General features: G+C 46.6%; 1 protein-coding gene across 3 annotated transcripts in view; it reads right to left on the bottom strand.

The window, feature by feature from the left end:
* LOC146016524 (uncharacterized) overlaps positions 1 to 13728 on the bottom strand; it is a 111735-nt gene that overhangs the window by 83826 nt on the left and 14181 nt on the right. For all 3 annotated transcript variants that reach the window (XM_083151739.1, XM_083151738.1, XM_083151737.1), the window contains exons 3-4: positions 9937 to 10089; positions 4095 to 4144 (exon numbers count right to left, since the gene is read on the bottom strand). In XM_083151739.1, coding sequence (XP_083007865.1) covers positions 4095 to 4144; positions 9937 to 10089 — 203 coding nt within the window. The remainder of the gene's footprint in view (positions 1 to 4094; positions 4145 to 9936; positions 10090 to 13728) is intronic.

Below are 13728 nucleotides of genomic sequence, written 5' to 3' on the forward strand. Positions count from 1 at the left end.
GATTAATCTAGCTCTGTTTATTTTCATTTTGTGTATCATCAGCTGGGCTAGAGATGCCCATACACTAGTACAATTTGGACCTATTTCACCCAAACCCGATTGATCGGGCCGAGAAACCGACCCAAATTGGATGTGTTCGATATCCCCCACTGGTCCGATCCGCAGTCCAATGCGCGTCGTACCTGAGCCTGAGGTCGTATCTGCTGCTCATCTGACCTCTGACTTGGCCCCCCCTCCCGGCGGTGGGGAGCGGGGTCGCATGCAATACATCGCATGTGAAAGGAAGGTCCCGGGCGGCAGAGCGGGATCAGATGGACCACACACTGCTGCGATACATTGCAGCAGTATATGGGCACCTTTACTCCTTCTTTTCACAGCTGCTCTGACTTCTTTGTTGGCAGCACCTTAATCGGGTCTCTTTCCTCCTTCCTTCCCATTGCACTCCTTTTTGTTTTTGTAGTTTATTTTAGTATCTTTATTTATTATTGTTATCTAAAATACAGTATATCATTTTTTATTAACTGTAGACCAATATATACAGCAGCGTTTGTTTTAACCTCATCTACATTTTTTTATTATACAGTATAGTTTTTAAGGATTGATCCTTATGTAGTGTTTTCCTATGTACGAATGTCGGTAATTGCGCTAATTCCCCCATGTTCTCATAGGCTGGTTTCACACACTCCGGCTCCTGCAGGACGGTGAAATCCCGTACGGCCAGGGAGCCGTGCCGCACACATTAGTTGTGAATGGACACTATTGTGTCCATTCACACGGGACGGCCACGGCCCGGCCGCACGGCTGCTGCCGGATCCCACCACTGGAAGGGACGGCTGCCGGACTGTGGCCATCCCCACCATTGTAATCTGCTGAGTGCGGCACGGCTCCCTGGCCGTGCGGGATTTCACCGTCCGGCAGCAGCCGGAGTGTGTGAAACCGCCCTTACTCCTGCTTTTTAGGTACTTGTTTAGTATCACGGCGCCCACGATAATTAGTCACGTGATTTTTCATCGCATCGCAAGCCATACACCCGATGCACTGCGATGCGATTTAAACCCCTATTCGATGAAAAATTGTATAAGCACCCTAATGGGTGCTTTCAATGTTAAATGCACCCCCACGCCACCCCCCACTATAAACGTGAACCCAAAGCGTGGTGTGCGCAGCGTGCCCGTGAGGGGCGGCGGTACGCGTCCTCCGATCTTTTCATACCCTCACTATCCACGTTGGCGTGGAGTTGATTTTATAAAGTGTGGTGAGCGCAGCGAGCCACCGAGCCCGAAGCGTGGCGAGCCCCGCGAGGGGACGCGTATACCTGTGAAGTTCGGGCTCGCTGTGCTCACTTTATAAAATCAACTCCACGCCAACGTGGATAGTAGGGGTATGAAAAGGTCGGAGGACGCGTACCGCTGCCCCTCGCTGCGCTCGCCACGCTTCGGGTTCACGTTTATAGTGGTGGGTGGCGTGGGGGTGCATGGGGGTGGCATGGGGGTGCATTTAACATTGTAAGCACCCATTAGGGTGCTTATACAAGTTATAATCACATCCCATCGCATTGTATGGCATTGTATGCCATATACAATGTCATACAATTTGAAAATTGTATGACATTGGTGAACATTGCGCGATATCGCATGCCTTATGGTCTGCGATGCGATGGGCGCCGTGATACTACACAAGTACCGTTTTTTACACCAAGTTGTAACTGTGCTTAGACACTTTCGGGGAATTTAATTAAAGGTAATCCTGCAAGGAAAGGCGACGAGGTGTCCTAGTTGAAACCCCCCTTTGTTTTGCTGTATTGTTATATTCTGTATGCATATTGTTCTTTTCTGCGTTTTGAAAAATTAAACTGCATAAAATGCTGCTAATTCCTGATCAGGATACATTTTAAAGGTGGTGGATCAGGGCCTCGTATATGTTTATTCACATGTTCAGGCCACCTGTTACATGTCTTCTCTGGCTAAAAATCAGTCAGAGGATGTTCTCCTGTTAACTCCCATCCTCAACAAATCACTGTTAAAAACATCAATAGTCTTTTACTGTAAACAGTGTGCGCACCGCTATTTTACGTAACTTGTACCGTTCTAACATATTGTTGAGTGTAACAAATTTAACTGACATCTAATGTAAACATGAAACAGCGGCAAGGGTGGGAAAGCACATTAAATAAATTGTTAGTAAAAATTGGGTTTATATGTGCAAATAATGATAAATGAAGGAATCAGGGTAAGTCCAGTTTGTCCAGCATTTGCAAACACATTTAGCCACGTGTGCACTTTGCATTTACTGTTCCAATTACTGAAGGCAAATTGGACCAATACCAAAATAGAGAACATTGACCCCTAGAGCAAACTAGGGGGTTTATTTACTAAGATGAGATTTCTATTAAAGATGGGATATTGCTATGGGCAACCAATTAGATTCTAACTATTAGTCTAGGACAGTGGTCTCCAACCTTTTTTGGGTCGGGAGCTACTCGCGACAAAATAAACCGCCCAAAGAGCTACTAAAGTAAAAAAAATTTCAAAATCTGCATAATATCCCAAAAAATGCCCTTTACACATAATGCCACAAACTGTAATGCCCCTGACACATTATGCCACACACTGCAATGCCCCAAAACATACCTCCCAACACTGGAGGCAGAGGAGAAGAGTCAGCTACTACCGTGGAACTCCTGCCAGGCTACATCCCCCATTTTTTCCACACACACACACGATGCCCATTATATATATGCCCAACAACGTGATACTCCGTTATACAAATGCCCCACACCGTGATGCACCATTATACATATGCCACACCGTGATGCACCATTATACATATGCCACACACCGTGATGCACCATTATACATATGCCACACACCGTGATGCACCATTATACATATGACACACACCGTGATGCACCATTATACATATGCCACACACCGTGATGCCGATTATGCCTATGACCCACAACGTGAAGCTCCTTTATACATATGCCCCAAACCTTGATGCTCATTAAACATGTGCCACACAAATGATGCCCATTACACATATTGCACACAATGTCCCACAGTAAGGCTTGTAATAAAAAAATGAAAATTACCTGCTTGCTGTCATGGGTTCATTTTTGTTGCCAGGGGTTAATGCTCATTGACAAAGGGGTCACTGCTTGCCCCCTCCACTATGCCCGTCTTCACATGGGCATAATAAATTAGTCATTGCTGCTGGCTGCTGGTGCGTTCGGAGCTCAGCTCCATCATCACCCTGCTGGCAATTGGACTCGGAGTCCGTCCGTTCTCCCCCCCACAGCCCCACACCATGCTAGAAGTCATATTTGACTTCTAGCCTATGACTGGGAACACAGAGCTGCGCTGCTGCAGCGTTACCCGGAAGTGCCGGGAGCGCTTAGCGCGGTGCTCCCTGTCAGACGCTAGAGGTCAAATATGACTTCTAGCGCCTGCTGTCTCCTCTGGTCCCCGTAACAAGGAGGACTACAGCGGGGCAAGGCGGCTGCTATAGCGCTGCAAGCCAGCGGCAACAGCGGGCGGACCGGGCAGGCAGCAGTGGTCGAGCCACCCGTTTCGCTCAGGCGAGCTACCGGTAGCTCGCGAGCGACGGGTTGGCGACCACTGGTCTAGAATGTGTTAAATAAATAAGTAGTAGGATCTGATTGGTTGCCCATAGCAACATCCCATCTTCAATAGAATTCCAATCTTCGTAAATAATCCCCAAGGTGCCAGTAAACACTAGGGACTTTTCCTACTCCCCACAATGTTGTTGCCGGTACAAGAACAGTAAGTGTGTCACTAAGCCACACTAACGGGACTGCCGACTTGCAGAATTTGTTCACAGCCACATACAGTAGGCCGGAGGGTACAAATCAGCAAGTCAGGTGCTAAAAGGGGCAGCAAGAGGTGCGAGTTAAGGTGACATTCCCAGATTCTACACGCTGTGGCAAATGGCTGGGGGAATTGGATTAACCAGTAATAGTTTAACCATATTAAATAGAAGCAAATATGGTGACAAATAAATTACTCTAATGTACATTTGTTTAATTTGAGATCAACTCGTATGGTTCCATTTAACAAAAATGGAAGAACACTTACCTCATCTCTTCCAGTTCTTGTTTAAGCTTGTAATTTTCTTCCTGAAGCTTCTATAATACAGATATAAGAATTGATCATACACGTCACTAAAGAGCTACAGATTTTATCATCATTAGAATGAATATACACAAAATGATATATCTTTATCTCTCTCTATCCCACTATATATAATATCATTAAATACTTAAAGCTTTTGAGTTTTTAATGCACATGCATAGCCACTAGGGTTCACACATGCGTACAAAGATCCTAGTGTCCAGCAGAGGGAGCTGAACAGGGGCAGAAAGACCTAAAGGATTCCTTTTCACAGCCCAGAGTGCTCTAAGTAGGCATACTGTATTTTATTGTGACTTTTTTTGTTTTGTTTTTACAATTTTCACACACAAATTATGAAGCTGCCTTCTTAATAACAGAAATCAGAGGAGTACAGCCAGACTAGTAATAGTTAACAGGAGGATGACCATAGCTCTAAAAACCATGCATTTTGACCATAGTATGAAGAAGAGTATCTCTGTACACAATGAAGTTATTGGACTAAAGCGACACAGCTAAGGACGTAGAGGGCGAGATTTATTGTGTTTACCGTTTTTCCGAAAATGCGATTTTTGCTCAAATCGCCCTGTATCGCCATTTTTTGAAATCGCATTTTTTTCCAGAAATCGCGTATTGAATGAGGTGTGTATTCCAGCATGAAAAGTGCGAGAAAGTGCGATGTAGGGCAATTTTCGGGATGAAAAGTGCGATTTTTTAGTCATGAAAAGGTGCGATTTTGTTAAAATGTGCGATTTTGTGATAAAAAAAAAAAAATTGGCGTGAGGTCCCCACTCCTGTACATAACCAGCCCAGGGCTCATTGAGCCGGACCTGGTTCCAAAAATACGGTGGTCAAAAAGCGTAGGGGTCCCCCGTATTTTGAAACCAGCACCGGGCTCCAACAGCCCCCAGTGTCATGCAACAGCCGGGGGACACTTTTTACACAAGGTCCCCCGGCCGGTCCATGAGCACCGTGGCTGGTCAGCCTTGGACGGGGTACCTGGAGGAGTGGGGACCCCCCCAATAAAGGGGTCCCCCCCCCAGGCTTCACCCGTCCAGGGCTGAAGCCCGGGGCTGTCACCGGCGTCCCTGGCCATTGGACGCCAGCCTGATAGGGTTAAATTCACATTCCTAACATTGCTTAATACAGGAGAACTACAAGTGCCAGCAGACCTCCCCCGCATGCTGGGACTTGGAGAACCACAAGTCCCAGCATGCGGGGCATTAATGGGCCCGCTGGGACTTGTTGTCCACCTGTAAAAAGAATGTTAAAATAAAACACACACACACAGAAAAGTAAAACTTTATTACACACACACACATCCACACACCTCACTTTTACACCGCTATACATACCGATCCAGCGCTGGTCTCTCTGCAGCAGAGCCAGACAGCCCACACTGACAGCGGGCTGAACCGGCTTCCTCCGATGCAGCTAACAGCTTCTGTCGCGCTGTCCCAGCGCGACACAGGCTGAGAGCGTGATTGGGCGATGCGTCTCCATGGAGACGCATAGCTTAGCCGGAGACGCTCTCAGCCTGTGTCGCGCTGGGACAGCGCGACAGAAGCTGTTAGCTGCATCGGAGGAAGCCGGTTCAGCCCGCTGTCAGTGCGGGCTGTCCGGCTCTGCTGCAAAGAGACCAGCGCTGGATCCTGGATCGGTATGTATAGCGGTGTAAAAGTGAGGTGTGTGGATGTGTGTGTATGTAATAAAGTTTTACTTTTCTGTGTGTGTGTTTTATTTTAACATTCTTTTTAAAGGTGGACTACAAGTCCCAGCGGGCCCTTTAATGCCCCGCATGCTGGGAGGTCTGCTAGCACTTGTAGTTCTCCTGTATTAAGCAATGTTAGGAATGTGAATTTAACCATATCAGGCCGGCGTCCAATGGCCAGGGATGCCGGTGACAGCCCCGGGCTTCAGCCCTGGACGGGTGAAGCCTGGGGGGGGGAGGGACCCCTTTATTGGGGGGGTCCCCACTCCTCCAGGTACCCCGTCCAAGGCTGACCAGCCACGGTGCTCATGGTACGGCCGGGGGACCTTGTGTAAAAAGTGTCCCCCGGCTGTTGCATGACACTGGGGGCTGTTGGAGCCCGGTGCTGGTTTCAAAATACGGGGGGACGAGCTTGGGGCTGGTTATGTACAGGAGGGGGGACCTCACGCCAATTTTTTTTTTTTTGTACTTTTACACATATTTTACCAAAGAACCATACACAGATCACAATGATCTGTGCATGGTTGTGACAAAGTCGCCATGTTTCTGACAAAATGGCCAGTCAGGATCAGCCACGGTGCTCATGGTACGGCCGGGGGACCTTATGTAAAAAGTGTCCCCCGGCTGTTGCATGACACTGGGGGCTGTTGGAGCCCGGTGCTGGTTTCAAAATACGGGGGACCCCTACGCTTTTTGACCACCGTATTTTTGGAACCAGGTCCGGCTCAATGAGCCCGGGGCTGGTTATGTACAGGAGGAGGGACCTCACGCCAATTTATTTTATTTTTTTTACTTTTACACATATTTTACCAAAGAACCATACACAGATCACATTGATCTGTGCATGGTTGTGACAAAATCGCCATGTTTCTGACAAAATGGCCAGTCAGAATCAGGTCTATTTTATTTTTTTTGAAGTTTAGACCATTTTTTTGGGCGATTTCCAAATTCGCATCTCATTAAAAATGCAAATTGTATATTTCTCTATGGGGAAAACATCCGGATGCGAATTCCGGAGTAAAAAAAAAAATCGCACTTTCAGAAAGTGCGATTTCGCGGCAAAAAGTGCGATTTATGCCGCAAATCGCCACCCATCAAGTAGTCGATTTGGGAAAAAAATGAAAAAACGGCCGTTTTTGCGATAAAAATCGCCAAAAACCCAACATCGATCTCTAATAGATGTCACCCAGAGACTTTAGCTGGCAACTGTTCAGCAAAAACTGGACAGCTGAAGATTGGAAACCTGGACAGGTGAAATATGGAAACCTGGACAGCTAAAGATTGGAAAAATATCTGGTTTGACCAATCAAAACTGCAGCTGCAATGTACAGTTGCCATGGTTAGAATTTAGTTGAAACATGAATTCATGGATCCACCCTGCCTTGTGTCCACAGCTTAGCCTGATGGTGGTATTAATGTACATTCTTTCACAGCTGTGGTTCTCAACCTTGGTCCTCAGGACCCCAAAACAGTTCTGGTTTCCAGGTCACCCAGCAGGTGCACAGGTGCACTCATTATTCACTGACACATTTTAAAAGATCCACAGGTGGAGCTAATTATTTCACCTCTGATTCTGTGTGGAGACCTGGAAAACCGATCCAGGATCCAGCGCTGGTCTCTCTGCAGCAGAGCCGGACAGCCCGCACTGACAGCGGGCTGAACCGGCTTCCTCCGATGCAGCTAACAGCTTCTGTCGCGCTGTCCCAGCGCGACACAGGCTGAGAGCGTGATTGGGCGATGCGTCTCCATGGAGACGCATAGCTCAGCCGGAGACGCTCTCAGCCTGTGTCGCGCTGGGACAGCGCGACAGAAGCTGTTAGCTGCATCGGAGGAAGCCGGTTCAGCCCGCTGTCAGTGCGGGCTGTCCGGCTCTGCTGCAAAGAGACCAGCGCTGGATCCTGGATCGGTATGTATAGCGGTGTAAAAGTGAGGTGTGTGGATGTGTGTGTATGTAATAAAGTTTTACTTTTCTGTGTGTGTGTTTTATTTTAACATTCTTTTTAAAGGTGGACTACAAGTCCCAGCGGGCCCTTTAATGCCCCGCATGCTGGGACTTGTGGTTCTCCAAGTCCCAGCATGCGGGGGAGGTCTGCTGGCACTTGTAGTTCTCCTGTATTAAGCAATGTTAGGAATGTGAATTTAACCATATCAGGCTGGCGTCCAATGGCCAGGGACGCCGGTGACAGCCCCGGGTTTCAGCCCTGGACGGGTGAAGCCTGGGGGGGGGAGGGACCCCTTTATTGGGGGGGTCCCCACTCCTCCAGGTACCCCGTCCAAGGCTGACCAGCCACGGTGCTCATGGTACGGCCGGGGGACCTTGTGTAAAAAGTGTCCCCCGGCTGTTGCATGACACTGGGGGCTGTTGGAGCCCGGTGCTGGTTTCAAAATACGGGGGGACGAGCTCGGGGCTGGTTATGTACAGGAGGGGGGACCTCACGCCAATTTTTTTTTTTTGTACTTTTACACATATTTTACCAAAGAACCATACACAGATCACAATGATCTGTGCATGGTTGTGACAAAGTCGCCATGTTTCTGACAAAATGGCCAGTCAGGATCAGCCACGGTGCTCATGGTACGGCCGGGGGACCTTATGTAAAAAGTGTCCCCCGGCTGTTGCATGACACTGGGGGCTGTTGGAGCCCGGTGCTGGTTTCAAAATACGGGGGACCCCTACGCTTTTTGACCACCGTATTTTTGGAACCAGGTCCGGCTCAATGAGCCCGGGGCTGGTTATGTACAGGAGGAGGGACCTCACGCCAATTTTTTTTTTTTTTTTTACTTTTACACATATTTTACCAAAGAACCATACACAGATCACATTGATCTGTGCATGGTTGTGACAAAATCGCCATGTTTCTGACAAAATGGCCAGTCAGAATCAGGTCTATTTTATTTTTTTTGAAGTTTAGACCATTTTTTTGGGCGATTTCCAAATTCGCATCTCATTAAAAATGCGAATTGTATATTTTTCTATGGGGAAAACATCTGGATGCGAATTCCGGAGTAAAAAAAAAGTCGCACTTTCAGAAAGTGCGATTTCGCGGCAAAAAGTGCGATTTATGCCGCAAATCGCCACCCATTAAGTAGTCGATTTGGGAAAAAAATGAAAAAACGGCCGTTTTTGCGATAAAAATCGCCAAAAACCCAACATCGATCTCTAATAGATGTCACCCAGAGACTTTAGCTGGCAACTGTTCAGCAAAAACTGGACAGCTGAAGATTGGAAACCTGGACAGGTGAAATATGGAAACCTGGACAGCTAAAGATTGGAAAAATATCTGGTTTGACCAATCAAAACTGCAGCTGCAATGTACAGTTGCCATGGTTAGAATTTAGTTGAAACATGAATTCATGGATCCACCCTGCCTTGTGTCCACAGCTTAGCCTGATGGTGGTATTAATGTACATTCTTTCACAGCTGTGGTTCTCAACCTTGGTCCTCAGGACCCCCCAACAGTTCTGGTTTCCAGGTCACCCAGCAGGTGCACAGGTGCACTCATTATTCACTGACACATTTTAAAAGATCCACAGGTGGAGCTAATTATTTCACCTCTGATTCTGTGTGGAGACCTGGAAAACGTGCACTGTGTGGGGTCCTGAGGACCGAGGTTGAGAACCACTGTTTTACAGCAATAGTCAACATCTTCTAATGATAGATAGATAGATAGATAGATAGATAGATACATAGATAGATAGATAGATATCCAAAGATATCGAGGGAAATGAGGTTTGAACAGAAGCATGCACATAATATATGTAATTAATTACAAATGACATAAACTAGCTAATGCATGTATAATATTGTGTAGTTGCTAGTGTTCAGCACTGATAACAATACTGCACATGTACAACAGGTTTGTTCCATGCAAAAGAACACATTAGCCAGCCCATGGTTTATCCTGACTGGCTCCAAAACTCAGCCGCCCTGATTTTGTCCACCCCTTGTTAAAACAAACCTTAAATGTGCGTTAGATATATAATTATAATAAACTCCGTCCCTTTTAGCACAGTGCATTTCTTTTGGTCTGAATTACACTTTTTTACTATTAGTTTATTATCTTTGGGAATCACACAGGAACACGTTGGGAAACTCACCGCTAGTTTCTGCTCATTTCCTGAAGACCTCCTACTTGAACCATGTGACTGGAGCTCATTCAGGCTATCTCCTTTTAATAACATCTTTCCATGATTCCCTGGGCCAATGGAAAGGTGTGCGCCTGCTGCGGACCTAGGTACAGGCTTCCCGGCCTAGTAAAACAAACACAGGCATGACTGTAAAAACAAGAGCCCTGAAACAAGGACAACTGCCAACATTTCAGAGAAAGAGTCTGTCAAAAAATAATCTCCTACTATGAAAAGACGACCAAGTAAATTCAGATCATAGCTCTGTGATCTGTGTATTTTACATGAGAAAACCCAAAAGCACTGATCCACACTCTCTATTAGGAGGCGGAGGGAGGAACATTATATGATGTTTTCAAAGCCTTATTGTAATCTACAACAACATGTTACATAGATGGCCAATTCCTTCATTGCAAAAGGGGAACACCACTGAAGAGAAACGCTGATTACCCATTTGAAATGCACCAAGCACCAATGACACGGCATGTCAAATACAATCATGTTTGACATATGGTGGCTAATGAGTATTTACACTTGCTGTCAGGGACGTCGCTCTATTGACCCCTATCCCTTCATTTACAGTAGCCACAAAAAGCAGCAGAAGGCAGCAGAGGAAAAATGGCGCTGCGGCAGAAGTACAAACGGTGTGGGAATGGGGTCATGGGGAACAAAGCATGTTTTTCTTTTGCCAGTGGGCATGGGGCCCAGCAAACATATCTATTAGTCAGCCATATAATGTTTTCCAGATACGGTTAATATAGAGGTATCCATCTTGCAGGATGGACCAGTATGCAGCATAATAATATGCGGGGAACCAATTGCATCACTTGCGTCTGACCATTATACATGAGCCTAATATACATTAGCTACTGTCTGTCAGGGAAGTGATAGGCTGCTTTGTCATGAATGCTATCTCAGCTCACAAAATGATTACTGTCCTCTTCATCAATAGCCTGGGAGCAATGATTTTGGGTGAATCTCATTTATAACCATGCATCAGCTTTCCCTCATTGGACAGATGACAGAATGTAACTGATCCGAACATTAGGAATGGCCAAATAAAGCTGTCAGATGTTCCAAAACAGTATGGCATGTGCTAGTGATAGATCCTGTGTAAATATCTTAGTGCTAACATGCATCCCCAAACATCTAATCAAACTAAAGATGTAATAATCTAGCACCTAGATTTACTCAATACTCTTACTGGAATAACTTTTTGCTGAGCACAAAAAATGTTCTTGAACTCATGGTAACCGAACGGACATTTGTGTCCACTTTTAATGCAGTTCAAGGCACCACTTATGGTGTACTGTAGTGTCAAAGAACAAGGGTAATTCTGTGTTAATGGTAATGTGCTGGCTGGAAAGTGTTAAGGCCCATACACAGTGGGCGACTTTGAGCTGAAAGCCGCTCAAAACAGCCTGTTTGAGCGGCTTTCAGCTCAAAGCCGCCCAGTGTGTATGGCTCAGGATGAGCGGTGAGCGCTGCGCTATGCAAAGCCGACCTCCCCCTGTCTTCGGCGCCGGGCAGGGGGAAAGCCGCTCAGTGTGTACGCACTGAGTGGCTTTCCCCCAGGGATGAATGCAATCATTGCTATCCATAGTCGTCCAGTGTGTATGGACCTTTAGAAATTAGGATAGATTTTCACCACGAAAATGTATATTTAAAAAAATCTATGTTTAATTGTCTATATGTTTACTTCAACTCGACATTGTCCCTACAGGTGTGTATTATTAAATAAACTGTGTCTAGGTAGACAGTCACTATGGGTTAACAGTCAAGAGATCAACACATTAAAAAGATCGACATGCACTATGTCGCCATTGACAAAGGGTCGATAAGCAATATGTGGTCGTGGTGAAAAAGGTCAACATGGAAAAGGCAGGCGTGCTTTTTCACAATTTCTGGTGACAATGTCGAAATGGACCCCCATATAGTGTAACGCATACGCTCACCATGCGCCGGGCCTGATGCCTCGCTCCGCTTACCTTGGCACACTTTACCGTTCCAAATTGTAGTCCACGTGGATGATAAAGTATGAAAAAAGTCCAAGAAATGTAAAAAAAAAAAATTTCAAAAATCTCATGTCAACTTTTTCATGTGTTGACCTTTTGATAGTGTTCACAGTTTGACCTTGTAAAGCTATTGTATGTTGACTTTTTGTGTCTGTGTCGATCTATTGCATGTTGACCTTTTGGTGTCGACTTTTGATTGTCTATCTAGACACTGTTGATCTATCAACAGGAACCAGTCCCTACTGCTAAATATCCAGTATTGTGCCTTCTTTATTGTTGCATAATTGCGTTTTCCAATATTGTAAAAGACTAAAGGTCCATACACATTGGGCAATTATGCCCAACGTGTATAAACAGCGATGACCGGGGTGAAAGCCGCTCAGTGCATACACACCAAGCGGCTTTCTCCCTGCCCAGCACCGCCAGCGGGGGAGGACGGCGTTGCATACTGCAGTGCTATGGAGAGCTGTCCTCCAAGCCGCTCATCTGCTGGTAACACAAGCAGATGAGCGACTTTCCCGGCAATGATGCGGGAGATCACCGCTTGGGCTGTACACACTGGGCGGCTTTAAGCTAAAAATCACCCAGTGTGTATGGGCCTTATAAATTCTATTTATCAATGACCATGTTTTATTGTAATTCTTATCGTTGTAATTTGAGGACATAAAAAACACTTTTGAAATATATACTGTGTATACAGATGGAGCGAGCTCCATCTTTGCAGGGGATGGCGATAGAATCGCCAGGGGCGCGCGCGCGCACGAGACGCTCGCGCGCCCCTTGGCAAAAGGAGCCCGCCGCCGGTCCCTGCCGCTTCCCGAACTGGGCAGCGTCTCCCTGAAGCGGAGACGGGCAGGGAGACGCTGCCCAGCCGTCGTGATACTGGGACACACGTGCGTGTGAGACGCACGCGCGTCCCAGTCTCTATCGCAGGCGCACGCCAGTGCAAGGGATCTGGCGAGCGCCGGCCAAGAATGATGCCTGCTCCATCTGTATGTTTCAAAAGTGTTTTTATATCCTCAAATTAATTAACGATAAGAATAACAAATTGACTCAGCACTGTGCCCATTGCTAAATACCAAATACTGCGCCAATGTTATTGTTCTTTGTGTTTTCTTTCATGCATTTGCTTTTTATAAGATTGTACAATGGGCCTAATTCAGGTTGGCCTTCTAAGCAGCGGTCATCCATGCTTAGCGAGCACCTCCCGTATGGCCAACCCCCCCAGCCCCCGATATCCTTCCCTGCCATGCGAGGGGATGTGTTCGAGACATCATTCGATGGTCGCCGACAGGCAGCGTTTTCATGGGGACACCCATAAAATGCTGGACGTTTCACTGCTCCAGCCCGGTGCCCGCCCCCAGCCCTCCCTCCCCGCAGCAAACGGCCCAGCAAGTGTGTAACTAGCCAAAGTCTTTCGCTGCATAAACCCCGACCATCAGTGCAAGGAGCGGCCCTGAATCAGCCCCAATATTGCCATTTTATTTACCAAAATCTTCATAATCTGAATAAACCTCTGTAATAAAAATACTTGGTACTTATGTATTATCTGGGCTCCCATGTTAAATGCACCCCATTTTTTCATACCCCTACTATCCAACTACGCATGGAGTTGTTTTTATATAGTGTGGCGAGCGCAGCGAGCCACCGTGCCCGAAGCGCAGCGAGCCCCGCGAGGGGACGCGGTCTCATAAGAAAAAACGGGAGCCCAGATATTACATAAGTACCAAATACTTTTTGTATATTAGTT

Source organism: Crinia signifera, chromosome 1, assembly GCF_055691185.1.
Source record: "Crinia signifera chromosome 1, ASM5569118v1, whole genome shotgun sequence".
Classification (NCBI taxonomy): domain Eukaryota; kingdom Metazoa; phylum Chordata; class Amphibia; order Anura; family Myobatrachidae; genus Crinia; species Crinia signifera.